The sequence below is a fragment of the Pungitius pungitius genome, chromosome 8 (assembly GCF_949316345.1).
Source record: "Pungitius pungitius chromosome 8, fPunPun2.1, whole genome shotgun sequence".
In the NCBI taxonomy this organism is placed as follows: Eukaryota; Metazoa; Chordata; class Actinopteri; order Perciformes; family Gasterosteidae; genus Pungitius; species Pungitius pungitius.
Genome location: NC_084907.1, coordinates 2,710,732 through 2,738,176, shown reverse-complemented (window position 1 = coordinate 2,738,176; position 27,445 = coordinate 2,710,732). Strand labels below are relative to the sequence as shown.

General features: G+C 46.1%; 1 protein-coding gene across 7 annotated transcripts in view; it reads left to right on the top strand.

Moving 5' to 3' along the window:
- Window positions 1–27,445, top strand: part of LOC119229926 (plasma membrane calcium-transporting ATPase 1-like) — a 55,451-nt gene that overhangs the window by 13,774 nt on the left and 14,232 nt on the right. For 5 of the 7 annotated variants that reach the window (XM_062563932.1, XM_037490760.2, XM_037490762.2 and 2 more), the window contains exons 2-17: window positions 4,014–4,417; window positions 12,246–12,443; window positions 12,536–12,793; window positions 12,973–13,098; window positions 13,633–13,758; window positions 15,939–15,974; window positions 20,990–21,163; window positions 21,936–22,150; window positions 22,275–22,517; window positions 22,604–22,845; window positions 22,932–23,169; window positions 23,509–23,688; window positions 23,789–23,876; window positions 23,972–24,078; window positions 25,537–25,728; window positions 27,178–27,391. In XM_062563932.1, coding sequence (XP_062419916.1) covers window positions 4,222–4,417; window positions 12,246–12,443; window positions 12,536–12,793; window positions 12,973–13,098; window positions 13,633–13,758; window positions 15,939–15,974; window positions 20,990–21,163; window positions 21,936–22,150; window positions 22,275–22,517; window positions 22,604–22,845; window positions 22,932–23,169; window positions 23,509–23,688; window positions 23,789–23,876; window positions 23,972–24,078; window positions 25,537–25,728; window positions 27,178–27,391 — 2,833 coding nt within the window. In that variant the 5' untranslated portion in view covers window positions 4,014–4,221. The remainder of the gene's footprint in view (window positions 1–4,013; window positions 4,418–12,245; window positions 12,444–12,535; window positions 12,794–12,972; window positions 13,099–13,632; window positions 13,759–15,938; window positions 15,975–20,989; window positions 21,164–21,935; window positions 22,151–22,274; window positions 22,518–22,603; window positions 22,846–22,931; window positions 23,170–23,508; window positions 23,689–23,788; window positions 23,877–23,971; window positions 24,079–25,536; window positions 25,729–27,177; window positions 27,392–27,445) is intronic. The other 2 variants (XM_062563930.1, XM_062563931.1) reach the window with 1 other exon arrangement.

Here is a 27,445-nt window from a genome sequence, read left to right as displayed (position 1 = left end):
TTTTGAAAGAAGCCACATCCTTCCCTCGTAGGAACAACATGGCGGCCGTGATGGCGGCCCGCGTGACTCATTCTGCCTCTTGGTTTTGTTTAGCTGAACCAAACACACACAACGTGCTCCTCGCCGAGGCGGATTCTCCTGAGAAGTGATCACGACCGAAAGGGCGTGTACACATTTTTTTTTTAGCTGTTTAGCAGAAGTTTTCTGTCCAGACAAGGAAAAAATGAAACAAAATATAATGAATCTTGTTTCCTTTGGAGCGTGAAAGGAAAACCCAATGACAATAAACAGTCGTAAACACGGGAATCTTTCCATCTCCAAATGACATGAGCACAGCGTGAAACAGGATGCCTGCTGGTTTATGGGGCGAAACAGCACACGCTCACACACACACACACACACACACACACACACACACACACACACACACACACACACACACACACACACGATTTGGAATCGTTTCTGATGAAATCCAGTGAAGGAAACCCAACAGACAGACCCACCAGGTCCAGGATTACTGACCCGCAAACATACAAATCAGTTCCTTTCTGGCTTTTTATGGGTCACTTTCTGCACACACACACACACACACACACACAACCACACACTCACAAGCTGAGTGGTCAGACACATGATGGCGGCAGTGTAATTTCATCTGGAGTCCATAACAAACCGATAAGATGGACAGAAAACAGACACACTGTCCCTCACACACACACACACACACACTCCATATATTACGCTCCGTCTATATATAGAGGCGGCTGAAGTCCTGACATCACTTCCTGTCTAGCTTCTGTAACTGGATTGATTGTCTTGACGGGCGAAGGGAAGCTCTGGCTGGAGAACAACAGCGTTCGGTTCTCATGTTCCTCTTGGGTTTCTCTTAGTTTCATTTGGGGTTCCTCTTGGGTTCCTCTTGGGTTCCTCTTGCGCCATTTGGTGTGATGTTCTTGTCTTTCTTGGATTAACATAAGAGTGTCGATATGAAAAGGATTTTAGATGAGCTCATTCACCTCATTGTGATGTGGGTTTAATTAAGGAAGACGTTACTATACGTAAGGGCTATTGTATTTCTTCTTTAATTCATAATGTCTAATTAACAGAAACTATACAAAGAATTAATGCAGAATATATATTTGAAATAGTTTTGGCCTCAACTTCAGCACAATGAAATGATTCAAACTTCCATATTGTGGGACAAGTACGAACGGGAACATTTCTGCCAGAGAGCAGCGTGTGTTAGCATGAATGTGTGTGTGTGTGTTGTTGCATCACCACTTCACAGGATCAGAAACCAAGGTGGATTCACGGCACCAGAGTTTAGGGATTTAAAATAAGGAACCCCAGAACGAGGAGGTGGTTCTTCAGTGAAGACATTTCTCTGTTCGGGTCGTCTTGGGACCGTTGAATAGACTGTACTTGTACGGCGCTTTTCCAGTCTACGACCACCCAAAGCGCTTTAACACTTCATGACATCATTCACCCATTCACACACTGATGACAGGAGCTACCACACAAACACCCATCAGGAACATTCACACACTGTAGTCACAGCTACAGGAGCAATGCTGGGGTTAAGTGTCTTTCCCAAGGACACGTTGACATGCAGGTTGGCCGGGCCTGGGATCAAACTGACAACCCTCTGATTGGAGGACGACCGCGCTCCCCACTCACCCACAGCCGCCCACTATTTAGTCAGAATAATAATAATGATCGTAAGTATTCCCCTGTCGTACAATTGTATCTGATGCCACGTGTCTAGCAAAGCATTGAGTGAAATTTGTGGCAGAGCTGCTGGAGCGTAAATGTGTGTGTGTGCGTCTTTGTTATCAGTGTGGGTGTGGGGTGTTAGTTAATCACACATTTGCTTGTTAAAGCATAACAGCCACACACACACACACACACACACACACACACACAGTCACGTGAAGGGCAGGAAAAGGTGTGTGTGTGTGTGTGTGTGTGTGTGTGTATGTGCAGAGCAGGTAGGTATGTATATACAATCTAAAGGTAGGAATGTTCTTCTTTGGACTGATGTGGGTGTGGCAGGGGAACAAACTCTAAAGGTGTGTGTGTATTGTTCATGTAACTCCACCTCAAATCTGCCCACAGTGAGCAAACGTCTAATTCACCTAAAACTAAAGTTCTGGTTCGCTTCAATCCTTTAGTAGTTCCTCTACAAGTTTTAAGAAAATGCATATATTAAAAGTTAAAAAGTACTGGACACAAGTACCAAAATAAAAAAACTTTCATTTGGGCAAATGGGTCAGATTTATGGGCTGTTACTGATGCTTTTATGTTCATCACCTAAATGTTGCAGCTGGTTTTAAAAGAAATCTCGTATTTATTTTAGTTAAATGTCAATATTTGCCTCCAAAATGTGAAATAAAGTAATATTAATGTGGTGATTAAAAATGTGACTTATTTAGGAGCAGCCAGTTTTACTTCATCAGATGAAGCAGCTATAAGTAACATTATTTACACGATCCTGTCATTATTTCCATTAACCATGAGCTAAACCATTCATGTGAACACCAATCCTTCATGTGGAATTATGCTCCTATTTGCTCTATTTTAATGAAATACTCCTTCACTCCCTTCCTTGTAGTGCCCGCATAATCAAACAATCCCTTTGTCTATAATTAGCCCCTTCCATCAAAATGACATCAGCAACTATTTCCTTTTCATCACGCCGCTCCAAATATTATAGAAGCAGCCTTTGGCTATTTCTTTAAATATTGTGTCAAGTCATCTAAAAGATAAGAGGAAAAAAAAGAAGCAAGTAGTGTAACCGCTTTAAGGAAAAAAACGCCCGTGTTACATATTTAATGTTTTCCACTCTACTCTTCTCTCTCGGGATCACTCAGTGTTTGCCCCCAATTTGAGAACCACTGACCCAGTGTCATCAGCACCGTGACTCCAGCCCTGACTGCACTCTAACAGACTGTGTGTGTGTGTGTGTGCGCGTGTGCGTGTGTGTGTGTGTGTGTGTGACGGAACACTAAACACAGAAAAATGGGGGACAGCCTTTGAAGTGCACTTACATAATATGTGGTGATGGGCTGGAATGCCACTCTTTGGCCTTGCGGACACACACACACACACACACACTGAGCCTGTGTGGCTCGATGCTCATGGGCTCACACCTTTTGTCTCCATCATTGTTCTCCTCCTGATTCCTTTCCTTTAGTTGCTCTTGGGGTTGTTTTGTAAGGAGGACGACCATAAACTGCTGACCTAGCAGCATGTTGTTTATTGAGTGCGGTAGCAGGGACAACTCACTGTAATCCCTCATACTTATTATTCTTTTTAATTATTGTCCTTCGGTACAAAAGTTTGGCACGCATTAAGAGATTGATTTTCCAAAAATACAATCTCAGGAAGAACATTAACGGGGGACCGAATCCCCCATCTTATTTCGTTTTTAATGGAAGCGGGGGTTACGGTGAGGTGCGGACATTACGGGGGGCGGGTAGCCACACTCTTAAAATTACTGCGTAATTTTCTAGTTTTGTATTACTGTTTTGAGTGAATTACTATTATTTCCACCTAGCAATCAAAGAGATTTGAGTTTTTCCACAGCTCTTTTGCTGCCTTTTTCTGACACCTTTGTTAAAGTTGTTACTCTTAATGCGGTTGGAAATGAAGGCATCTGTTGTTCTTTTCCCCCCCGGTGATTCACACGTTAATTGTGAAGAATGAAATGTGTTTCTCTTCGTAACCTCAGAACAGACGTTCATTGACAGCAGCAGATATTTACCAGCCAATCACGTGTCTCAGAGGAGCTGCCCAAACCGTTAATCCGTTTACATCCTTAACAACCTCAGTGATTCAGGGGACGCGGAGAGTAAAAACTCTCCTGTAATTGGCCCAAATAGTCTCCCTGCTATCAATTAGTGAGAGTCGGAGTCTTAAAACTCATCAGTTTGCCGTTGATGTTCGGATCGTTTCCTGTCTGGGTCTGCTTTGTAAAAAAGCCTGTTTTCCTGTTTCTGTTTCCTCCGCAGTGACCACAACATGTTTACTCCCGTGTTTCCATGGTAACCCGAGCGGAGCACGCACGTCCGGGTCAGGAGTTAACCACAATACCCACAATTCCTGTGAACTGAGCGCCCGGTCTGACGCTAAAAATCGAATCAAATAGAAACACTTGAGAGGAATAAGGAACTTGGGAAAAACAACAACAGCAAAGACCCCGCCGTGAAGAGGACCAACATGGCCAACAACACGGCGGACCACCCTGCGGGGAACTCGGTCGCAGAGGGCAACCATGACGGGGACTTTGGGGTGACCGTGATGGATCTGAGGGAGCTGATGGAGCTGCGGAGCGCGGAGGCGGTCGGCAAGATACAGGAAGCGTACGGAGACGTGCAGGGCATCTGCCGGCGCCTGAAGACGTCGCCCATAGAAGGTGAGACGCACCAAAAACACTCAAAGTTCAAATGTTTGGACATTAAAACGCCCACATTATATCAGATATCCCGTGTGTGTGTGTGTGTGTGAGAGAGAGACAGGGAGCTGTGAGGAGAGGCACCCCGCCCCCAGTGAGCTTTTAATGGTTGAAAAGACGTTGCAAAATGGTTTAAAAGTGAACGTTTTTAATACCGTAAAATGTCGTCCTCTACTTTGTGCTATGGCATTATTTCATAGTTTAAAAAAAAGTCCACATTTGTACGTTTACCACCGATATTAAAAAATCACGTTGTAAACGGGTCTAAACATAGACGTTATTTTAACGTCTTTTAAACGTCTCTTCAACGCTGCTGCTGGAAACGAAGTTACATACTTAGTCACAGTTGTCATGACAACAGCCCATAACAAGGACAACACATTTGATTAATTTGTATTTATTAATAGCAATATAACACTATACAAATAACACTTTTCCTATACAAAAACAGAATACAAAAATAAAATATATTTTGTGTAAATTAACTACGAAATTTTAAGTGCAGCAACAACATGGACAAGTTAGTTTAGAATTATGTGTTTGTAGCCCATTTTTATGAATCATTGGAACTTCATTCAGATTCTGTAACAACCTCTGGCTCTGAGTCACTTGAATCGGGATCGTATACCTGAAATCAGCTCCCTCATTGTCACTCGATGATTCTTTGTTTAAAGGGTGTCAGAATGCGCAGAACACCCCTCAATTGCAGATTCCTCTAGTAAACATGTTAATTCGATTTAAATTATTTAATTTTGTTCAACCCAAAATCAAAAATAAGCCTCAGGGAGCTTTACAGTCTGTAAACATACAACATCCTGTCCCATAAGCATGGCATCGGCACAGTTAAAACTCCCTTCAACTGGACAAAACCTGAGGGAGAACAGCGCAGGAGTAGCTGTGTACAGAAAGAACAACTTAAAGATGTACAGTACGTTCAATTCCTACGGAATTATTCAAATATTGAGAGTAGTACGCCAGGTGTAAGGCAGGACAACAGCAGGGACAACCTCCATCAGATTTAACCTCCATCCACAGGAACCTGTGAGGAGGGAAGAACAAAGACTTTAGGGAAAAGGCCAAGTTTGTAATTTGGGTTTATGATGACAGTGATAATAATAATAATAATAATAATAACAGCAGGAGGTGTGTTAGAACCCTTATTTATAGATTGTTTACTTATGGCATTATAAACGAGATAACAATTCATCTGCAACTTGTGGCATTTCTGGAGTAACACTTCCAGGTATAAATTTCCAGTATCATACTTTACAATGTTGCTTTAAGCATGCAGTAACTTACGATGTATTGGGCCAGCTTGTTTACACGCCTCAACTTGTTCAATTTAGCCCATACAATCTGTTTAGGCCGCGTTGCTTTAAAAACGTATTTTCTATATGAAATGGGAACGGCAATAATACGATATGGGTACAGCAACCACCTAACGCATTAGCAACAACAAACACACGGAAAATACTCTGTGAGATTTACTTTTGGTCCAGTTCATGTTGAACGCTAGCATGCTCCAAGCTAGCATGCTAACTAGCAAACTATCTGCGCTAACTAGCTTACCAAAAATAACAGTCTTTCCCGTATCGAGTGGGCAGCACAAGTAAAATAAGTTTAAAGTTCCAGGCGTGCTTCATTCTAACACTGACGTACTTACAGAGTAATTGGAGCCGGTAGCCGTGGTTTTATCAGCCCGTTCACGTCGTTCTGCTCCCGGACAAACGTCCCTTCGGAAGCGTCAGAAGCTGCGCATGCGCGTCACAGATGTGAGCAGAGCTACGTGTTTTCAAGTAATGTTTGAAACGGTCCGCGTTATTATGTCCTTAAAGCATATTCTTAACGGCACACAGTCTGTATTTGCATATTCATTACGTTTTAAGAAAAATCATAAATGCGTTGAAATTACGTCTTTGCGTAGACCAAGTTCATTCATTATTATGATGATCTTAATGATAATATCGTCTCTCTTTCAGCCTTACGTTACGACATGAGACATTATCAAGAAATGTACCCTTTTCTAGCACGTTGATGTTTGTTGAATTGCCTTCTTAAGCCCCCCACAGATCCAGTTTTTAATATGAATTTGAATCTGCAGATTTGTCCGATAAAGGTGGTGCAAAAAGAAGTGGAGTAGAAGTGCAAAGAGGATTGAAGTGGAAGGACAAATATCTTGAAATTGTGTTACGGTGACTGTAGCTCAGTACTGAACACACCCACAGTTGTAGTGGTGATTACGTAGAAACACGCACACGCATATCAGGAGGTGATTGTGTGTGCGTCTTTAAACATACCCAATAACACAAACAGACACACACTCCTTACTTTGTGTGCATGGGTGAGCAGTTTGCTTTTCCATCCGAGCCTCACGTGACAACTGTAAATGGCCGACATGCTGCTGTTTGTTAAACCCGCCCCCCCTTCATCGTGTGTGTGTGTGTGTCTGTGTGTTTGCTTGCAGCCATAGGCCCATTCTAGGATTGGAATTAGTTCCACCCCGTTCCCCTAATGGCTCCATAGATCATTGCTCTGTTCCATTTAGTAATCAGAGGACAGCTGTAGTCCACGCAAGAAATTACTCACTTTAATGAAGAAACTCTAATTATATTTTTACAGCATGGAGGGATGGAAGGAAGGGCGGGGGGGGGGGGGGCGCTGAATGTAAGGTTTAGGCCCAACACACACAGACAGACGGAACTATAGTGATATGGGACATTAGTCTCAATCTTCTCTTGGCCGTTTCCTTCACCTGATCCTGACCTTTGACCTGGTCTTCACCTTTTACCTGAAGCGTCATGTCCTGATTAGCTCGGCGACAGAAGCGCTATGTTAGCAGTTAGCGTCTTCTCACAGTTCCATTTGGCTGCCTTTGTGTCCCGGCTCTTTGCTCCGGCTGTGATAACGAGTCGTCTCTTCTTCAGCTGCTTTTGTTTTCAGTCTGTAGAATCAGCCACTGATCGGATGCCAAGCTCACTGGTATTGTTCCCCCTGACCAACACACACAGACACACACACATAAACACGAGGCTCAGCTGCTGCCGCCCCCCCGCTGGTTAATGCGTATTGATGAATGAGTCTACTGCCTCTGTGGAGGTCATTGATCGTCCTCCTCATCATTTCATAATATCTGTGTTCCATGTTGAGAGGACACGTGGCCTGTGGGCAGGAACCACACCGCCAGATTTAAACTTTATTTAAACAACACCTGGGAGACCACGGACAGCGCCGCCCACCACGCCACTCACCTGTACCTCGGCCAATCAAGAGCCCTCAGGCTCTCTGCAGATGCATTAAGCTTATTATTATTATTATTATATAAGACATACTATTTGGCTCACTTTACGCTGCAGACTTTCAGACTTGCAGAAAAGATGACGGGAAAACATCATGCTGTTTATCCTCCAAGCATTGTATACACATGCATCTCCATCTACAGCTAGCATTAGCGTTAGCACCAGTAACTTGTGTGTATATCACACTGTCCCGCTGTGTTCGTCCTGCATTAAATAGAAGGAGAAAGAGGGGGATGAATGGATTAATTAAGAGGACCAAATGCAACAACACAGAGCCAATAACGAGTGCAATCAGTCAGCGGTGCTCAGTTAATGGATAATGAAGACGACGGGTTAGAGAGAACAGAGCACAAAATAAGAAAAAGTGATGTATTGTTTTATCTAATTAAACCAAGATATGTACAGGAGCAAATCATCACCCCCCCCCCCCCCCACACACGCACACACACACACGCCAGTTGAAGTAGAGAGCTCCTTATAGCGAGGGAGAAAGACACAAAGACATTTGACGATCTTCACGTCTGCATCTCCAGTGAACTAATAAAGAGACATTATCGTTAGTGGATCTCACGCTCTGGAATTCCCTCCTTCAGAAACCTGAAAGGAGCTGAGAAATAAGTAAATAAATCCACTCATCCATTAGCTAGAGCCACTTCTGCTAGAGGGCCGATCCCAGCGAACATTTGGCGAGCGGCGCACTACGCCAGTCAGTCACAAATCTGAAATATATGGAAATGATGCTGTGTAAATGGATTCAGTTTTGTTTGCCGGAGGATTTATGAAGCTCAGTGCTCGCGTCATTCTGCAGAAGAGGATGTGAGCGTGGGGGGATTCTGAAGATGGAGCGAGCGCCGCCATTCTCCACCCGCTGTGTCGGCCTGTAAATGAAACTGTGAAACCAGTGTTCCTTTATCAATCTTCCTGTTGCTTCCTATAAAAATCCCACTGCATTTCAGTGTTATTACGCTACCTAAAGTTATAACAAGGAACTTTTAAAACTGATCAACAGTCTCAAATAGATTCGGATTCCTCTACATGACCTCCATGAGTCATTACACCTTCTGGGGGAATATTGCCTTCTTTCTCTATTACTCTTACTGCTAGTCGCAAAAATCTGATGATTTACAGCCTGCAGGTTCACTAGAAAGCTCAGACTCCGAGTTCTATTTGTGCTGGAGCGATGTCTACAGTTTGTTTTATTAGAAAAAAGATTTCCTATCGATGTCTGCATGTTGACTGTCTGAGTAGATTTCAGTTAAAACTTTGAGAAAAGCTACAGTCTTGAGTGCAGCCTACAAACCGTGCAGACTCGCTGTTATAATCCTAAAGCCAACACAGAATTATTTTGATAATCCAGGGGAAAAGTGGTTAGCTGGTTTTCCTTTGATGGACTTTAGGAATTGTGTGTTCCCATCTTATTTGCCTCAGCCGTTGTTACCTTACATTTAGCTGTAACATTGCATGTATGTAGCATCGAGGTACATGATGGGGAGGAAACGTAGTTGCAGCTGGGAATAAATATTTTTGTGGGCCAGAAAACAGAATATTTCTATGTCCAGATGGTGAAAAGAGTCTTTGGGGATTTTGGAAATACCTCCAATACAGCTGTAGGTTTTGTTCCTTTTTTTTTCTTTCAAAGGTCACTTGGGATGTCTTTGTTTGGGACTGAGATCCTTGAAGGCCAAAAGGTGTGTGTGTGTGTGTGTGTGTACATGAATATGCATGATTAATGTGTCGTCACACATCGTTGCATTCTGAGAAAAGACTTGAAACGCAGAAAAAAAGCCCAGCAGAACGAGTTTAGAATAATTCCCCACACTAACTGGGGAGAACCAGCTGAGAGGGACGGCCTCTGTACTTTCTGCGTTTCCGTGGTTACTGTGCAGATTTAATCCGATGAAGTAATTTCAAACCTCATTAATCCAATATTACATATAACATACCATTTTTTATACTGCTGCAGAACAGCATATTCTATATGCTTGTTTTTTCATCGTGGATACCGGTCTTTTAAAAAAAAAAGTCTTGAAGAGAATTTCAGGGCTGGTTTTAGAGCCGAAGTCCATTTCTGCTGCTAAACATCTGTGACGCTTTAATCTGCGTCTCCGCCGCTATGTTCTAGTCTGACGGGAGCTTTCAGCATCAATCACAGGCTTCAACATTATCAAACCGGACTTTGAACTGAGCCACGGCGTGATGATGACTCCGACAACCGGTGTATTTTTAAAAAATCTCTGTTTGTGCTCCAGCTCGTCACGTTTCTCCTCTGAAGCCTTTATTCAGTAAAGTCTGTTCAGGTTCTCTGTAAATACGGAAGCGCAGACGTTGGATTTCTCTCGTATCCAATTTGATTATGTCCCCACAGATAGCTCCCTCCCTCATCTCACCTCCTTTTATACCTCCTCATCTCACATCCTGTCATCCCTTCATCTCCTCCCGCTCTCTTCCCTCAAAACTCATCTCGCTTCGCTTTGTCTCTCATCTCTTTCTCGCCATCTCTTCTTTCCTCATCTCTCCTTATCTCAATTTTCACATAATAAAAGTATAATTTGCCTCGTCACCCCTCATCTCATCTGTTCTCAAGTGATCTGTATCTCCCGTTCACCCCGAAGGCCTTCATCTCCCCTCATTGTGTCCCCTCTCCTCCCCTCCTCTCGCCCTTTGTCCTTTTTCTTGCCCCCGTCCTCTCATCTCTCATCCCCTCCCCGTCTCACTAAAATGTAATCTCGCCTCACATGATCTCGTTTAACGTCCCTCATGTCCGCATCCCACTTCCCCTTCACCTCAGCTCGCATCCCGTCTCGTTTCGTCCATCACGTCCCCTCCCTTCATCGTGTCTTCTCACACCGCAGCGTATGGTTTCATCTGGTCGTACACACGCCGCGCCTCACCTGAGATCACCTGGTACCTCATCCCACTTCTCCTCGTGTCCTCTTGTCTCTGTATCTTTAAGTCAAATGATGAGGCTGTCGTGATGAGCCCACCTCCACCTCGGTGTGAGCTCAATACTTGAAATGGCCAAAAAACATTCACTCGATTACTGCCTCCAAAAAGACAAGTGACCGATGGTTAAGGAAGAGAAGGCGAGCGTCATGGCGGAAGGATGGAATACGAGGCCTTTATTTAGAGACCTGTTCACCAGAGACCCCGGCGGTGCAGTCTGTTGACATTCAGAGCACGTTCCACTGCACATCTCCCACTTCCACCGAGGAGCCGCGGCGGCCATGTTGCCGCCCACACAGCCGGGCAGAGGGGCCGACGGAGGTTCTGGTTCCAGTGACAAAAGGACCCGACTTACTGAAGGATTCGTGGAAGCGGTTCTCCTGCAGACACGTCACTGGGCTCCCAGAAGCTGCTCCGAAAATCCTCCGTGACTCCTTAAGTCAGAGTGAAGGTTCATCCGTTGATAATGAACAAACCGAAAGTTGGGTTTCTTTGATAAAAGAGGAGAAACTAAAGATGCTCTGCTCCCTTTGGAGGCATCTTTCTCTCGTCTGTATGTGGAGACTGAAGCAGCAGAGGGACGTGAGTCACTGCTGGAAAATGACAGTCACAGCTCTGGAATCAATAACTCACGGATACTGTTTGGTCTTCAGAGGGCGGCTGGTTGAAAAAGACGTGTCTGCAGAGGGACAGGAAGCGTAACTACAGGCCAATTTTTTAATCATTATTTATTTCTAGACATCTTGTGACTTTTTAGGCAGGGGTACTGTAGTAATTACTCCATTTAATGTTTATTTAAATCTACGTATTACACTTACTATTGCTTTCAATTATTCATACTCATTAATAAATTTTATTGTATTCATTTGCAGCATTTGTGCTTTTTTGGTGCTTTTTTTTTTGTAACTGGGTCTCCAGACAGAAAGGAGGAAATGGTGAAAATGCATCATTTCTTTGGGTGGAACAAACCTCTGTTGGTGATTTTCCTAAATAAATACTGCATATGGAAATACTGCAGTCTTTTTCATGGCAACAAAAGTGGGTCATGTTGAAAACTACTGTTTATGAAACTCAGTTGAATCTTTTCACAACTATGGAGCACATTCTGCGTCCATGGCTGTAAATTGCAGGGAGCTAATCACACTTTCAGTAAAGATTTATTTTTTACACGATACAGTTTGAACCGCAAATCTAGGGATAGTGATTAAATATTGTAAAAGTTAATAAGCAGAGGAATCCAGTGGTTGTAGTTTTTCAATCATTAGGTTTGAACCGGTCATTTCCTCCTGTATTGTATTATATTCTCTGAGTAGTTAATACAGCGATAATAGAGTCATATGATGAGTGTACTGTAGCTTTTATCCTTCACCTGAAGGTCGACTGTCGCGCTTTGTACTTCAACAATGTCAGCTGTGCAGATTTATTCATTTTACTCAGAAGACCTCTTGCTGAATATACTTTTCTACTCTTTTGTTTACAACATCGACACAGATTGGTTATCCTTCCATGTCGACGTGGTTATTTACGCGCGTTTACTTTGGCGTCCGCAGGTCTGTCCGGTAACCCCGTGGATTTGGAGAAACGCCACGCCTCGTACGGCCAGAACTTCATCCCCCCCAAGAAGGCCAAGACCTTCCTGCAGCTGGTGTGGGAGGCCCTGCAGGACGTCACGCTCATCATCCTGGAAATCGCTGCCATCATCTCGCTGGGCCTGTCCTTCTACCATCCACCAGGGGGCAACAGTGAAGGTCGGCGCAGTCCGAACCCAGAGATACCACCATGTTGTCTTTCTGTGGCGGTGGGCGTTTCGATTTCAAGTATCCTGTTTGTATTCCAATAGCATGCGGCGAGGTCGCAGGCGGCGTGGAGGACGAGGGCGAGTCCCAGGCCGGCTGGATCGAGGGCGCCGCCATCCTGTTCTCGGTCATCATCGTCGTCCTGGTGACGGCCTTCAACGACTGGTCCAAGGAGAAGCAGTTCCGCGGGCTGCAGAGTCGCATCGAGCAGGAGCAAAAGTTCACCGTCATTCGCAAAGGCCAGGTGATCCAGATCCCCGTGGCCGAGATGGTGGTGGGAGACATCGCTCAGATCAAATACGGTACGACGCCACGGACGCCAGGCTGAGACACCGGGTGTCAATCACTGAATGTTACATTTTTATTAGTATTATTATTGTTGTGAGTTTTACTCTGAACTGTTGATGGAAAATACACAGAAATGTAATACGTTTAAACCCCTGTATATAATGCGTGACCCCTGTGACCTCTGCGCCTGCAGGAGACCTGCTGCCCGCTGACGGGATCCTGATCCAAGGCAACGACCTGAAGATCGACGAGAGCTCCCTCACCGGGGAGTCCGACCAAGTCCGAAAGTCTCTGGAGAAGGACCCCATGCTGCTGTCCGGTGAGCGCCCCCGCCTGGTCTCGTGGACGGACTCCGATGATTCTCTTAAACAAACGCGCTCGCAGACTCTTTGATTAATGCAATTAATGTCGTCCAAGCTAATGTTCTCCAAGCTGAAGTACATGTCGGGAGTTTAGGGACCTTGTGTTTGTTCTTCCAAATATGTGGCCTCAATGATGGACAGACCTAGTCTTAATCTGTGGGATTAGTGGGACAATCAGACATTCTATGAGACTTTTTAGCTAACTCTTCTAGGAGCGGCTCCTCGTTATTCAGAGTTTGTTTGGAATCTTGAAGCTGTTGAAACCTGCTCTCTTCCTCTCTCTCTCTCTCTCTCTCTCCAAGCCTCAGAACTCACAACCCATCTAGCACCACATAATGTGGCTCATTAAATATGTTAGCGAGAGTCTTGGTTAATTATTGAAATACGCAGCCGGAGAAAAGACGATCCCCCTGAAATGCAGCCAAGCAGCAAAAATATTAAAAACCAAAGGCGACCCGGTCGTGACTTCCGTCTGTTGACTCCTCCCTCAGGGACCCACGTGATGGAGGGATCCGGCAGGATGGTGGTGTCGGCCGTTGGCCTCAACTCTCAAACCGGCATCATCTTCACTCTGCTGGGCGCCGGCGACCACGACGAAGAGAAGAAGGTCAAGAAAAGTAAGACTCGAGACGAAGCCGAGCCGCCGAGGCATTGAAATGTCCCGCGAGGACACTTGGTGTGTGACGTGTGTGGAGCAAAGGGAGACAACTGTCATCGTGTCAGCTTCTGAATATTTCTGCTCTACTGTTTGAACAGTGCAGATTGGAAATAGTTGCACGTTTTTTTTTGTTGTTTTTTTATCAGCTGGTGTTGATTCGAAGCCCCCCCCCCCCCCCCCCCCTCCACCCTCCACCCCCCCCTTGTCTCTCTCGCCGACCCGGTCAGCAGGCAGAGCTCTTCCAGTCCGGGCTGATGAGAAGGGTCTAACTGTGGATTGTTATTATTGAGCTCCAATAGATCAGTTAAGTGAATAAATGAGACCACGGATGAGTTGAATGGACTGATTAAACGGCCCTGAGCGCTCACTAAGCCCCTCCCCCTAAAGTGGGACTGTCCAATCACAGCTCGGTGGTTTGGATTCCTCCCCGTGTTGGAGGGGGGTGAATGGGGTTGTAGTCTGCGTCCAAAGAGTTAGCCCCACGCTTACAACCGGACATGACAAATTACAAAAAAACCCATTGGCTGGTCCCCTGAATAAACACTGCGTCCTGGTCTCATGTATTCACGGTAGTTTTTGGAGGTATCGATGTACCTTCCCCTCGTAGTGTCACAGAGCAGGAGGATGCAAACCAACAGGCTTCTGCAGTCGGCCTCTGTTACCTTTGATTTGCTTGTGATCACGCTAACGCACTTTTTACTCACGTCTTCTTTTCTTTATTTTGTTTTTGTCTGATCATCTGTTTTACTGGCTAAAGTTTGAGTTTGTCAGGCATTCATTGTCGACCGGCTGAATGTACCAGCTCAGCGGAGAGAGACACTCGGGTTTACGCCTCCAGTCGCTCACTCTAAAAACCCAGTGAGGAGTTCCTAGTGAGGAGGACCATAGGACCCGCTTTCACATTCCTCTCCAATTAGACCGAAAATGAGCAGAAGGAGAGAGCATCTCACACATGTGGCATGACATAATACCTTCACAATCCCCCCCGAGTCCCACCATGATCATAAATTATCCTCATTTTCAAAAGTATTTCCTCACTTTTGATTTTTTCCAAGTGTGAAGCTTTAATGAGTCCTCACAAAGACAGGCGCAGAAGAGCGCACACTGTTGTGTGTCTCTTGAGTCTCCGCTAACAGCAGGCGGACGGCACACGCCACCGTCACACAAGGCTGCGTCAACCCACCTCACACACAGGAGTACACACCAAAACAAGACACGCAAGTGTCCATGCAAAGTCACTTCCTCTGGTTATCTCACAGATGTGTCTGTGTGTGTGTGTGTGTCTGGGCAAGCAGTTCAGTAATCAATCACAAACCACCAACTGAATGTCAAACACCTGTGTGTGTGTGTGTGTGTGTGTGTGTGTGTGTTTATGTTGGCTTTGACGTTGCCAAACCTCCTTTCACAATAAAAGCCTGGCGCTCCCTATTGGGGCCATATAATCTTGAAGGAATCTCTTGCTGTTAAGTTCAAATGATCCGGAGAGTAATCCTCTGCGCTCCAAACGTCGTACCTCATTCAATAGTTTATTTGCGTCCAAAACGGAAACATTTACAGTTATGAAATCACCTCTTTTTTTGAATGCTGACTTTTGAGTCGGTGGAAATGGATCAATTAAAGTATCTTTTGTTGTGATTGGACCAATGAAGCGAAACTGTGGAGAGATGGAGCTCGACATCTAATAAAGAAGCAGAAACGGGAGAAAATTGCATAGAGAGGAGTTACACGGATCAATACTGATGATTGTAGATCCATGTACAACACAAACAACTGCGTTAAACCAAATAAACAATAAGATAGTGTGTACATGTACACAAAACATTGTGTTCAATCAAACCAATTATGTGTAAATGTTTCATGTGCCATTCTTTGACATTCATCAAATATCTGAATCAAATTTCTATTCATCTTTGATCGCAGATATATTGATGAATTAATTGGCTCTGCCGTGGCGTGTCTCTCTCCTCTGATTGGTCCATTCCTGCCCACAGCACGCACACACAAACACACACACACACACACACGTGCGCCTGTGGGTTTCTATCAGTTTGAATTTGTGTTCTCCCTCAGTTTGATTTGATCTTATTTTTCTTTTGAGTCATCTTATCAGCATTCCGCCCTCTCTCTCTGTCCGAACAGGTAAAAAACAAGGACCCCCCGAAAATCGCAACAAAGGTAACCCCTCCATTCATCCATCTGTCCCTCTGTCCCTCCATCCTTCCTGTTACTCACCTCCTCCCCATCCTCCACTGAGCGGCAGGAGGGGAATGTCCAGTCCATCTCTCTCTCTCTCTCTCTCTCTCTCTCTCTCTCTCTTGCTCTCTCTCTCTCTCTAAAGGGGGACGTTCTCTCGCCTTGCTTTACCTGTCAAAGGGTGCAACTCTCAACCTTCAAGTCTTTCACAGCCAATCACAGCGTTCACAGTTGGGGCAATAAGCGGATTGTGTTTGTGCCGTCAATTCTGAGAGCGTTTGGAGCAAAAGAGACTTTTTAAAACCACATTAATTGTAATTTGTGGAGAAATGATCCGAGACTGATTCAATTTGAGAGAACTCAAACGTATGTTCTGCTCAATAAGTGCACACATTTCATATTTTTCATGCTGCCGCACAACAGTAACTAATAGAAGTGATTTGCACCACTAATTGAACTAACTTTTTTTTATCGCCAGCGATGCCTCCAAATAATTAAAATCGTTGATGGAGTTGCACAAATGATTAATTTTCACTTTTCCTCTGAATTCTAAATGTATCTGAGGGAGAAATGATTATCTATTATTATATCTCATTAGTATTGTTCTGTGCTATAAAAAAAAAATCATTCTAGAGGAACTACTTGAATCAAAATAAAGCCTTCTCTTTGGCAAAGTTAGCCAGCTAGCTAAATTATTACCTGGCTTGTTAGCCAGCTAGCTAGCTACCGGGACAAGAATCATTTCTCCACAAATTATAACTGATGTTCTTTTATAAAACCCAAATGTCGGATGGCGCTCTGAAACTGACACACAAATGCCAATGGAGCGCAGCAGTGATCTCACATGCAAGTGTGACCTCTGCGGTGTCCTCCAACTGGCGACGCTGCGTGGAAATCAAGCGCTCCCTCTGTGCTCCCCTCAGACTTTTTGCATTCGAGGGATTTGACTGCTGTGTGCTTGTGTCGATGACGACATCGCTGCAACCTCCAAACCCGACCAGCCATTCGTCCTCAATGTCCCGTGTGATCCAACACATGTCCAACTACCTCTGCAAGCTGTCTGCACACGCACACACACACACGCACGCACACACACACAGCTCCCCTCCTCTCGACCTCCTGTGGTTTGAGCATCTGCTGTGGACAGAATGCTTCTTGATGTACACAGAAACACACACTCCTCGCTCTTGGATGGTCATCACACTTTTACACGCGTGAATAAGTCTCTGAGCTGCGGTCTCGGACGACCTCCACCCATGCGTGCGTGCACGGCTTTAATTAACACCTAAGTGAATTCAATAGCCGAACAAAGATGCACATAATCTGTACTGCAACGCCCTTAACTCAGCTTCAACGGATATTTGATGCAGTTAGTCTTTTTTTTAATCATTTATTGTGTCAGATTTATGTTTTTATCAGTTCTTCTGCCCCCTAGTGGCTAAAAAAAAGTGTATCCCCCCCCCCGGCTAGTTATCGCTTTCTACTTTGCTGCATTTGTATCACTCTGAAGTTGCGATCACTTCCTGCAGATGTTTCACTGTAAATGCTTACTTGGAGAAATGAAGTATTAAGGCTTCAATTTGGGATCAATTTCATCTAGAAAGTCTAGAAATCTCAATTCAAACCAACCAAAACCAGCAGATATGGTGTTTTCCATCGAATGAGACGAGCGCAACAAGACACACAAACATAAGCCGGCACAAGCTTGAAATGTGATTTCAACAATTAATCATTTATCAAAATGGCTGCCAGTTCATTTTCTGTTACAAATCAACTAAACGTTTGCGGGGGAAATTATTCCCTTTGAGCTGGTGAAAAGCTTTTAAAGGGAATAACACAACAACAGCGATAGAGATAACAGCAAAGGAGATGCAACTGGATGAAATAACTTAATTAGTGATGATAATCATGAGAGCAGCGGAGTGGTGAAATTACTGTTGCGTGCTTGTGTTTGTATGAACAACAAATGAAAGAAGAGCGAACAAGAAATCAGGGAAGCTTCTTTAATCTGTGCACTCAGCACGGCAGAGTCCCCCAAACTCTGTTTTCATTCACCTTTATGTTGCCTTCTTCTTCTTCTTCTTCTTCTTTTTTGCCCAATTACTTTTGAATTGGCAGTAATGAAACTTCCTGCAGATGTTTCACATTAAAAGGTGGTATTTGTTCTTTTGCTGCTGGAGGGCTTTTTATGTGAAACATCTGTGCAGGAGGAGGTAAAAAAAAAGTTCCAGTTCACCCCCCCGCCTGTTGGCACTGTTGATAAGGGTGGGGGCCCCTGGCTGAGGTGTGTGGGAGTTGCACCCTTGCAGTACTAGTGGCCTTCTAACCCCCCCTCAGCCTCTCTAACGGTTGCCTCCTCGCAGGGCGTTGCTCAGGACTTCATGCTGTCGTCTGCCCCACCCACCCACCCTCACCTCCACCCCCCCCGTGGTTCCTCCGTCTCCTGCAGCTCCCACAGCCTCCACCACCTCCACCTGTCTCTCTCTGTCGTGGTTCTGCATCGCTGTGGTTCTTTACGTTTCTGGGGTGATCCTTTGAGTTTGTCTTCTGTTTGTTGACTTGCTTTCTTTTCGTTCTTTCTTTGGACTGTCCAGACGCCCCCCCCACCCCTCTGCCCGCCGTGCGCTCTCCCATGGTTCAGTGCTGCGCCTGTTTCCAGTCCTGTGGTTGGTCCGTGGGTCTCAGTCCTGTTGGTGTGAAGCGGTGTCAGTTAGTTCTGTGTTGTGGCTTGTTTTCAGAGTGGACCATGTGCATAAAGCTCCACAGCTTCCTGGTTTGACTCAGAGTGTCTAAATGTCACGTCGGGGTCATTTTTTTTAGCAATAAAATAAGAAGAAGGAACCGTCTGATGAAGCTGGGTGAGGCAGTGGCTGTGGACTTTGGGGATAGAGGTGTGCAAAAAAACACATTTCACTACATGTTGAATCATTCCGCTTTTGCTCCACCTCCAAAAAAACGACCTGTCGATGTTTTCAGCAAAACACAAAGGCCGATTTCTTTAGTCAGACATTGAGCCCGATTAGAGAACGTTTCCGAGTCCTTCCCTGCATTTCACCTGATGGGCACCACCTGCTCACGAAGGCGTACCTCTGCGAGTTGCTCATTAGCCTAATCACTGCTTCACGAGGCGACCTGCTCTGCTGCATCCGTGCAAATCTCCCTCAAGAGGCAAAAGGAGACTTTTCACGATTCAAGTCATAAACTAGCAGACAAAAACACGTGAATAATTTCACAACTTGTGCAATAAAGAATTATTGTCTTGGACTTAACTCCCTGACGCTTTAACTTTATTACATCACTTTTATGATGCCTTTTATGTTCAGGTTTTGTCTTTGTCCCCTGTGTAAAGAGTAAGGACACACTATGATGTAGTCTAGTGCAACACAACTCTATATATGACTTTATTATTTGATCCCAGCCAGAACGGTGGTATTAGATTGCTTTAGATCGTGCAGGTATTTGTGCAGCTGCGCTCAACAACAAAGAGAAATGACGGCACCGAGACAAGATGTAGAAGAAACACAAGCCAATATAAGAAGACAAGGTCAAAGACGCACACAAATAGGGATTAAAGGGATTAGGACAGTTGAGGAACTGGTCACGTCTACATCGGCCCCTTAGTCCAAACCCCTTAACACTTTATTAGAGGGATGAAAACCCACTCACTGACATGCAAAACACATCTACATATAATAATCAGGCTAATACCATTGAACCCTCACACTGTACACAAAACAACACAATAAGCCTCTTACACTTCTGTCCGTCTGCACATGAAATAAACAACAGGCTCGAGTGAAGAAGCGACCGTATCTTTCTTTTCGTTTGTGTTGCTTGAGGACCGATGAGTCAGTTTGAATACATCTAACCTTCATTAACACCCCCGAACACTCGCAGATTAGTTATTATTAATGACTTATTATGCTTCCAGTGAGCAGTCCCCCTCGAGCAGGGTCCAATCTGATCTCCACAGGCCTCAGCAGGTCATGTGACAACAGGAGCCGGTACCCAAATCTCATTCAAGTCCTCTTTGTCATCCAGGAATCTCGACCTGCTTTATGTCCATGATCTGTCGGTATCGTTGGTTCCAGCAGCGACCCGCCGTCAGTTGATCAATGATCAGAACAACAATTTGTCTGTTTACGTTCCTCCGCTGTGGAATAAGACAAACCGGTGATGTGGGGGTGGGGGGAGGTGCTGCTGTATTTGGCAAAAGAGGATCCGCACTTCGGTCCAAACGGGACCCGCAGTTTGTGTATGCAAATGAGCAGCAAAGGCTTCACAACACGGCCTCGTTCCAAAATCTGATGTGAAACAAACACAGTGTGTGTGTGTCTGCGCGCGTGTGTGTCTACGTGTGTGTGTGTGTGTGAGACAGCCCCCCCCCCCCCCCCCCCTGGTTAAATCTGTTGTATCTGCTGTCCTCTGTTCTGTCTGCTGCTCCTTCATTACGAACTGCTGCTCCCAACACGTCTCTCTGAGAGCTGGACCTTCCTCCATGACCTGCTCTGTGATCATGCATTGTTGAGACAGACAAAGCCTCACCGTGTTGATCCAGATGTGAAAGCTTGTGAAGATGTCGAGGTCTCTCCTGAACTCGTCCGGTCGTTTTTTATCTTTCTGAACCTTTAACGTTTTCTCTGCCTCTCTGCCCTTCACCCCCGAACCACTCCTGCTCCCTCCTTCTCTCTGTGACTTATTATTATTTATTGATTTAATTCATTTTGTCCACCGGTCCCGCCTTCCTTCCCTCGTCCTCTGCTCCCAATCATCTTAAAAACTTTCCTCTCTTTCACCTTCGATTTCTTTAAATACTCATCTGCCTCTTTCACATTATTTCATCACCCTCCTCCTCCTCCTCCTCCTCCTTCGTCCTCACCTCTTCTTCATCACAAATCTTTCCCTGACCTCTCCTAAACCTCCTCCTTCCTCCCGGTCCTCCTCTTTTTACCCAAACCCACCACCTTATCAACCCCCCTCCCCCCGCCCCCTCCCAGCAAAAACCCAGGACGGCATCGCCCTGGAGATCCAGCCGCTGAAGAGCGACGAGGCCGCCGATTCGGAGGAGAAGGAGGAGGTCAAGGCTGTGAAGAAGGTCAACGTGACAAAGAAGGAGAAGTCGGTGCTTCAGGGCAAACTGACCAAACTGGCGGTGCAGATCGGGAAGGCCGGTGAGGAGCACACGCGCACATCGGCTTCACATGACGTCTCTGCACCTGCGGGACATGTTTAGATCAGCACAAAGGCTCCGAGCTCCATCAGAAGAGATTAGATATGCAGTAAGCAGAAATGTGTATTCGGCACTCGCGTTTAGTGCAATACACACACACAATCACACACAAGCACGCAAGCACTCTGCAGACAACAATTATGTATCTAGAACACTTGAAGTGGCAGTAATAAAAAGTGATGAGGGGATTGCTCTTCCACTAGCATTTCCATCAAAGCGTCACAGCAGTGCATGATACTCTTTAACCATGAAGCATGAAGAGATGTGCATCACACGTGCTGATTTTTATCTGATCCTATTCTTATATTGCACCAATGCACCCAGTCAAATTCAACTGTATTTTGGTCAATAGTTCTACTCATGTAGCAGGTTGAACTTATTGGCCTTTTGCTCCAGTCAGATCGACGTCAGTGCGTTTTACGAGCCGATAGCCATGCAGACAGTTCAAAGTGCCTTCAGCAATCAGAGGTTCAACTGCAACCTTTTGCAAACCATATGTGAAGATGTATTTTGCATTCATTTGATAGTTGATACTAAACAGAAATAAATCATAGAGAGAAAGCAAAAAGCTGTGAAACTCAAAATTGAACCGATTGTGATTTCACGCTTTACGTTTTTAACTTGCTTTGTTTCCCTGGAGTTATGACGTGGCGTTGCATATTATGGCAAAACATATTGTCAAAACCAAGCTCATTGCTGCTCCTCCTCACCAGGACTGATCATGTCGGCCGTGACCGTCATCATCCTCATCCTCTTCTTCGTGATCGACAACTTCGGGATCCAGGGTCGCTCATGGGTGGCCGAGTGCACCCCCATCTACATCCAGTACTTCGTCAAGTTCTTCATCATCGGCGTGACGGTGCTGGTGGTGGCCGTTCCCGAGGGGCTGCCGCTCGCCGTCACCATCTCTCTGGCCTACTCGGTCAAGGTGAGCGCGGTGGGGAGCAAGGGGGATTGTGGGAGATGTGATACTAGATTGATGTTTCGGTCCTTTTTTAAATTTCACCCTTGATGCCAAGTCGTGTCTCTTCCCTCCTTCGGCGTTATTCTAGAAAATGATGAAGGACAACAACCTCGTGCGTCACCTGGACGCCTGCGAGACGATGGGCAACGCCACGGCCATCTGCTCGGACAAGACGGGCACGCTGACCATGAACCGCATGACGGTGGTGCAGGCCTATCTCGGCGACACGCACTACAGGACCGTCCCCGAACCCGACGCCATCAAGCCGGAGACCCTGGAGATCATGATCAACAGCATCGCCATCAACTCGGCCTACACCACCAAGATCCTGGTGAGAACCGCCGCGCCGCCTAAAGGTCACTGAGGGGCAACGCACGTTCTGAACGTTCACATTCAGACCGCTCGTCTCTCCCTCAGCCTCCGGAGAAAGAGGGCGGCCTGCCTCGCCACGTGGGAAACAAGACGGAGTGCGCCCTGCTGGGCCTGGTGCTGGAGCTGAAGAAGGACTACCAGCCAATCAGAGACGAGATCCCAGAAGAGAAGCTCTACAAGGTTTACACCTTCAACTCCGCCCGCAAGTCCATGAGCACGGTGCTGAAGAACGCCGACGGAGGCTACCGCATGTACAGCAAAGGAGCCTCGGAGATCGTCCTCAGAAAGTAAGGAGATCAACTGAAGAGTATTGATCTGCATTGATCTGTATTGATCTGGGGGCGGCTGACATTACTCCTCCTCTTTTTACCAGATGCTCCAGTATCCTCGACGCCCAGGGCCAGCCTCGCAACTTCAAGCCCAAGGACCGTGACGAGATGGTGAAAAAGGTGATCGAGCCGATGGCGTGCGACGGTCTGAGGACCATCTGCGTGGCCTATAGGGACTTCCCCGCCGCGGCCGGAGAGCCCGACTGGGAGAGCGAGAACGACATCCTGAACGACCTCACCTGCATCGTCGTGGTCGGCATCGAGGACCCCGTGAGACACGAGGTACATAGGTATATTTTTACCTGTGGTGTGCTTTGAACATGCGGTGTATTTAATACCGCTAATCGGTCAAGGTGATCCTCTTCTGCTCGGGTTGAGTCGGAAATGAAGCTCAGAACGAGGAGAACAAAGAGGACATGGGTGTAACCCGACCCGTCTGACTGTGCTGCTCATGATTGCATTAAAAGGAAAATGTGCTGGTGAAAACACTCGGCGGCCCGTGACCGAGTTCGAGATAACGGAGCCGAGTGCTCAGTGCAGCGAGCCGCTGTCCGAGGTGTTAAATGAAGCCTGCTGCTTCCATGTCACAGAGAACACAGACGCCTCCTCTCCCTCCTGCAGGTGCCCGAGGCCATCGCCAAGTGCCAGCGCGCGGGCATCACCGTGCGCATGGTCACCGGGGACAACATCAACACGGCCCGCGCCATCGCCACCAAGTGCGGCATCCTGCTGCCCGGAGAGGACTTCCTGTGCATGGAGGGCAAGGAGTTCAACCAGCTGATCAGGAACGACCAGGGAGAGGTGAGCAGCGAGGTCACGGCTTTCCTCGCCGTGGCTCCTTTCCCCCCCCCCCCCCCCCCCCCCCCGGTACTCGGTACGTAACGCCTGTGACGTCCCGTAGGTGGAACAAGAGCGTCTGGACAAGGTGTGGCCCAAGCTGCGGGTCCTGGCTCGCTCCTCTCCGACGGACAAGCACACGCTGGTGAAAGGTGGGCTCCTCGTCTCGGCCTCCTTTTTATTGTGCGACGCGAGGCGGTTTGTAAACAGCGCTTACGTGGCGGCTGTTGTTGTTGCTGTTGATCAGGTATCATCGACAGCCTGGTGGGGGAGACCCGGCAGGTGGTGGCGGTGACGGGCGACGGCACCAACGACGGCCCGGCGCTCAAGAAAGCCGACGTTGGCTTCGCCATGGTAACCGAGCCTTTTCTACTTTTCTACGTCCTCCCTCAGAAAGAGAAACCCGTCGAGTTAATTACCTTTCTAATGCAGCCCTGAAAAGGTTATTATCTCTGAGCGCCAACCACAAGGACTCTTTGAGTTTTAATGCCGTGGCGTCATTAAGCTGTGAAATGGAAAAATAAATCAATTAATGTTGAGCCTGGATGCTCATCGGGTCCGTGAGAGGGGCGCTGGTTCTGCCTGTCGAAAAAGGCACTTAAAATCCCTTTACTTCACCTTTAGTTAAGAAACAAATATGATAACTATGATATTGAATATGAACCCGATAAGACATTGTCTTCAGATTCTCTCCATCATCCCGTCCTTGATGTCTGTGTGATGTTTATCAAATAATCTCTCTTTCACATCCGGGTCACAGATCAGATGATCCCTCATATCAGTCCTTTAAATATTAAGTATCAGTGAGTTTTATCTCCTTTCATGTTGGCATTCCAGCTTGTTTTTCTTTTTACTAATTTCTGCACATTCTCATCTCTCATAAATACTGTTTGAAAACATAAAGCACTCAGTATGCCAAATGAGGCCTGACATAGTGTTTCAATTTGACCCGCCGATCGAAGAGAAGCAGTGATAAAAAAGGCTCTGTGGGGTTCAGATGGTTCAGAGTCGTGAACCAGCAGCAGCTTCTTGCTTTCATTTTGCAAATACAGAAACAAAGACGGTGAAATCTGATCCGGCCCACAAGTATTAACAGCGCTTTGTTTCCCCCGGCCGAGCACGAGGACAAAAACATGAATCATTGGAGCATCACGAGCCTCCAGCTGCATCGTTCTGTTGAAAGGAAACAACTTGGTGTCACAGCTGAGGGGTTAAAAGTCAAACCAGGACGACTCCCCGCGTCTGTGTAGCGTTGGATCCGCGCAGCCGAGGCAACGAGCCAAAAAGACAAAGACGAACGTCCCCGTCTCCAATTTATGATGCAGAAACACTTATTTCTACTTCCCTTCCTCAAAGTTCACCTCGCGACCCCTTCGAGGTGTTTGTCGGATATCAAAGACGCTGAATCCTTCGTTTCAATTTCGTTCCGCCCTCATCACACGTCGCCTCCGTTAGAGGACTCATGGCTTCCAACTGAGGATGAACATCTTTAAAAACATCTCACAAATGAAAGTACCGCTGTGACTGAAGTGTTCCTCAAACAGGAGGATATTTTTAGCTGTGTATTAATCGACATTCGGTACTGAGACGAACCATCACGACCCAAATCGCGAGAGGCCTTATCTGGAGCTTTTGGAGGAAAATCAATTAAACCGTTACGACCCAAAAATACAAGTTTGTGTGTAAATAAAATGTTTCTGAACCGTTTAAAAAATAACTCCCTTTTGGAATAAGTCTGTGTTTTCGTTGCACGCATGTTATTAGAAACACGACACACTGATACTAACACCCAGGACCTGTTCTCCTCGTCAGGGAATCGCCGGCACAGACGTGGCCAAGGAGGCGTCCGACATCATCCTGACCGACGACAACTTCACCAGCATCGTCAAGGCCGTGATGTGGGGGAGGAACGTCTACGACAGCATCTCCAAGTTCCTGCAGTTCCAGCTGACTGTGAATGTGGTGGCCGTGATCGTGGCCTTCACCGGCGCCTGCATCACGCAGGTGGGCTGAAGGCGGAGGTCACGGGGTCACGGGGTGATGGTAGTGATGGTGGTGGTCACTCAATTACATCAAGAAAGTTTGCATTTAATGCGTCACTATTTTTCAACTAAGAAAGGATTTTGCCTTCTTAGATTGAAATTATTTTTATGTTCATGGTGATGATTTGAATATCGGCAGCTCTTTGTGTCAGCGTTATTTATTACTCTAGATCCCTGCAGACGCAATAAGAAACAAGAAAATACCTCTCAGAGAGCAGGGGATTTAATGCATACGTTGAAGCTTTAAAGGAAACAGAAAGCATGGGCTGACTTCCTGCAGTTGAGATATAAATTCACATTCTCCACCACAGAGTTTAAGCTCTAATATCAGCAGGTGTAAATGTGTCAGGTCCCTGTTGTCAGTCAGCTGAATTGCGTTTGAATGCGAGCGTGAGCTGTGCTCTCTGCTGGTGGAGAATCTATTTCTACCAAATATGAGCTCAAGCTTGTGCCTCAATGGTCACTTTGCACTTCTGTCAATTTATTTTTGATCTCCACAGAAACAAAGAAAAGCGATTTCATTTTCAGACTTTTTTTATGTTCCCATCGAAGCGCTGTGCCGAGGCGAGGAAGCGGTGTCCCTGTTTTTTTGGGGGGTTTCATAATGCGCCTCGAATCAGAAAATCGAACTCCCGACACAATAATAAAAAAATAAAAAAGTTACACACGGCTGTGGATTAATTGAAAGGCTCACAGCTGGCAGGACAGATAACTAACTGCGCTACAGAGTCCCGAGCACAAAGTAGGCTAAGATACAGCCTGAAACCATGGCAACACGTCACCATCATAATCCTGTGATGCACAAGGCTCAGCAGGTCCGTGGTCTCTGTGTTCATGCTCCCTGATCATTAGAAGGCGCTAAACAGATGTGTGTCTTTATTGTGTGAGCAGAGCAGGTTTCAGGTCTCTGGTTTGCTGTCAGAGGGGGTTCATTCCCAGTGAAATGCTTTTATATGCATTTAAGTCAGTCCAAATATATATTTTATAGATATAATTGCTTATTATTGTTGGTACGTAACATATTGTGAACGGCAGCCGCTCTCTATTTTTATTCATTCAAATGTCTGTAAAAGCGTTGTGATAAAATTCACATTTTATTTTAGTTGCTTTTTATATTTGATATCTGCAAAGTCTCATCACTTACCTCAAGTGATGTTACCTGAGTTTTTTTTAAAAAGGAAAGAAAAGACCTAGGGATTTGAAGTGAGAAAAGAGGAGAAGAAAATGAGGAAGGGCGTGATGTGACAAAGACGAAGCCGTTTATCGTCAGCTGATGTTCGATGCCGCATCTTTTGAGGAGAATATTTCCTAAATCAGGGGGATTGCTAAATCATACGCACCGGCCGTGCAGCAAAGCGGTGTTCGTGACCATGTGCATCAAACTCCTGACCTCCTCCTCCTCCTCCTGCAGGACTCCCCTCTGAAGGCCGTCCAGATGCTGTGGGTGAACCTCATCATGGACACTCTGGCGTCCCTGGCTCTGGCCACCGAGCCGCCCACCGAGTCGCTCCTGCTGCGCCGGCCGTACGGCCGCAACAAGCCGCTCATCTCCCGGACCATGATGAAAAACATCCTGGGCCACGCCGTGTACCAGCTGGTCATAATCTTCACGCTGCTCTTCGCCGGTGAGGAATCGGATTCTTTTTTTTTTTTTTTTTTTTTTCTTTCAGAGGAAATTG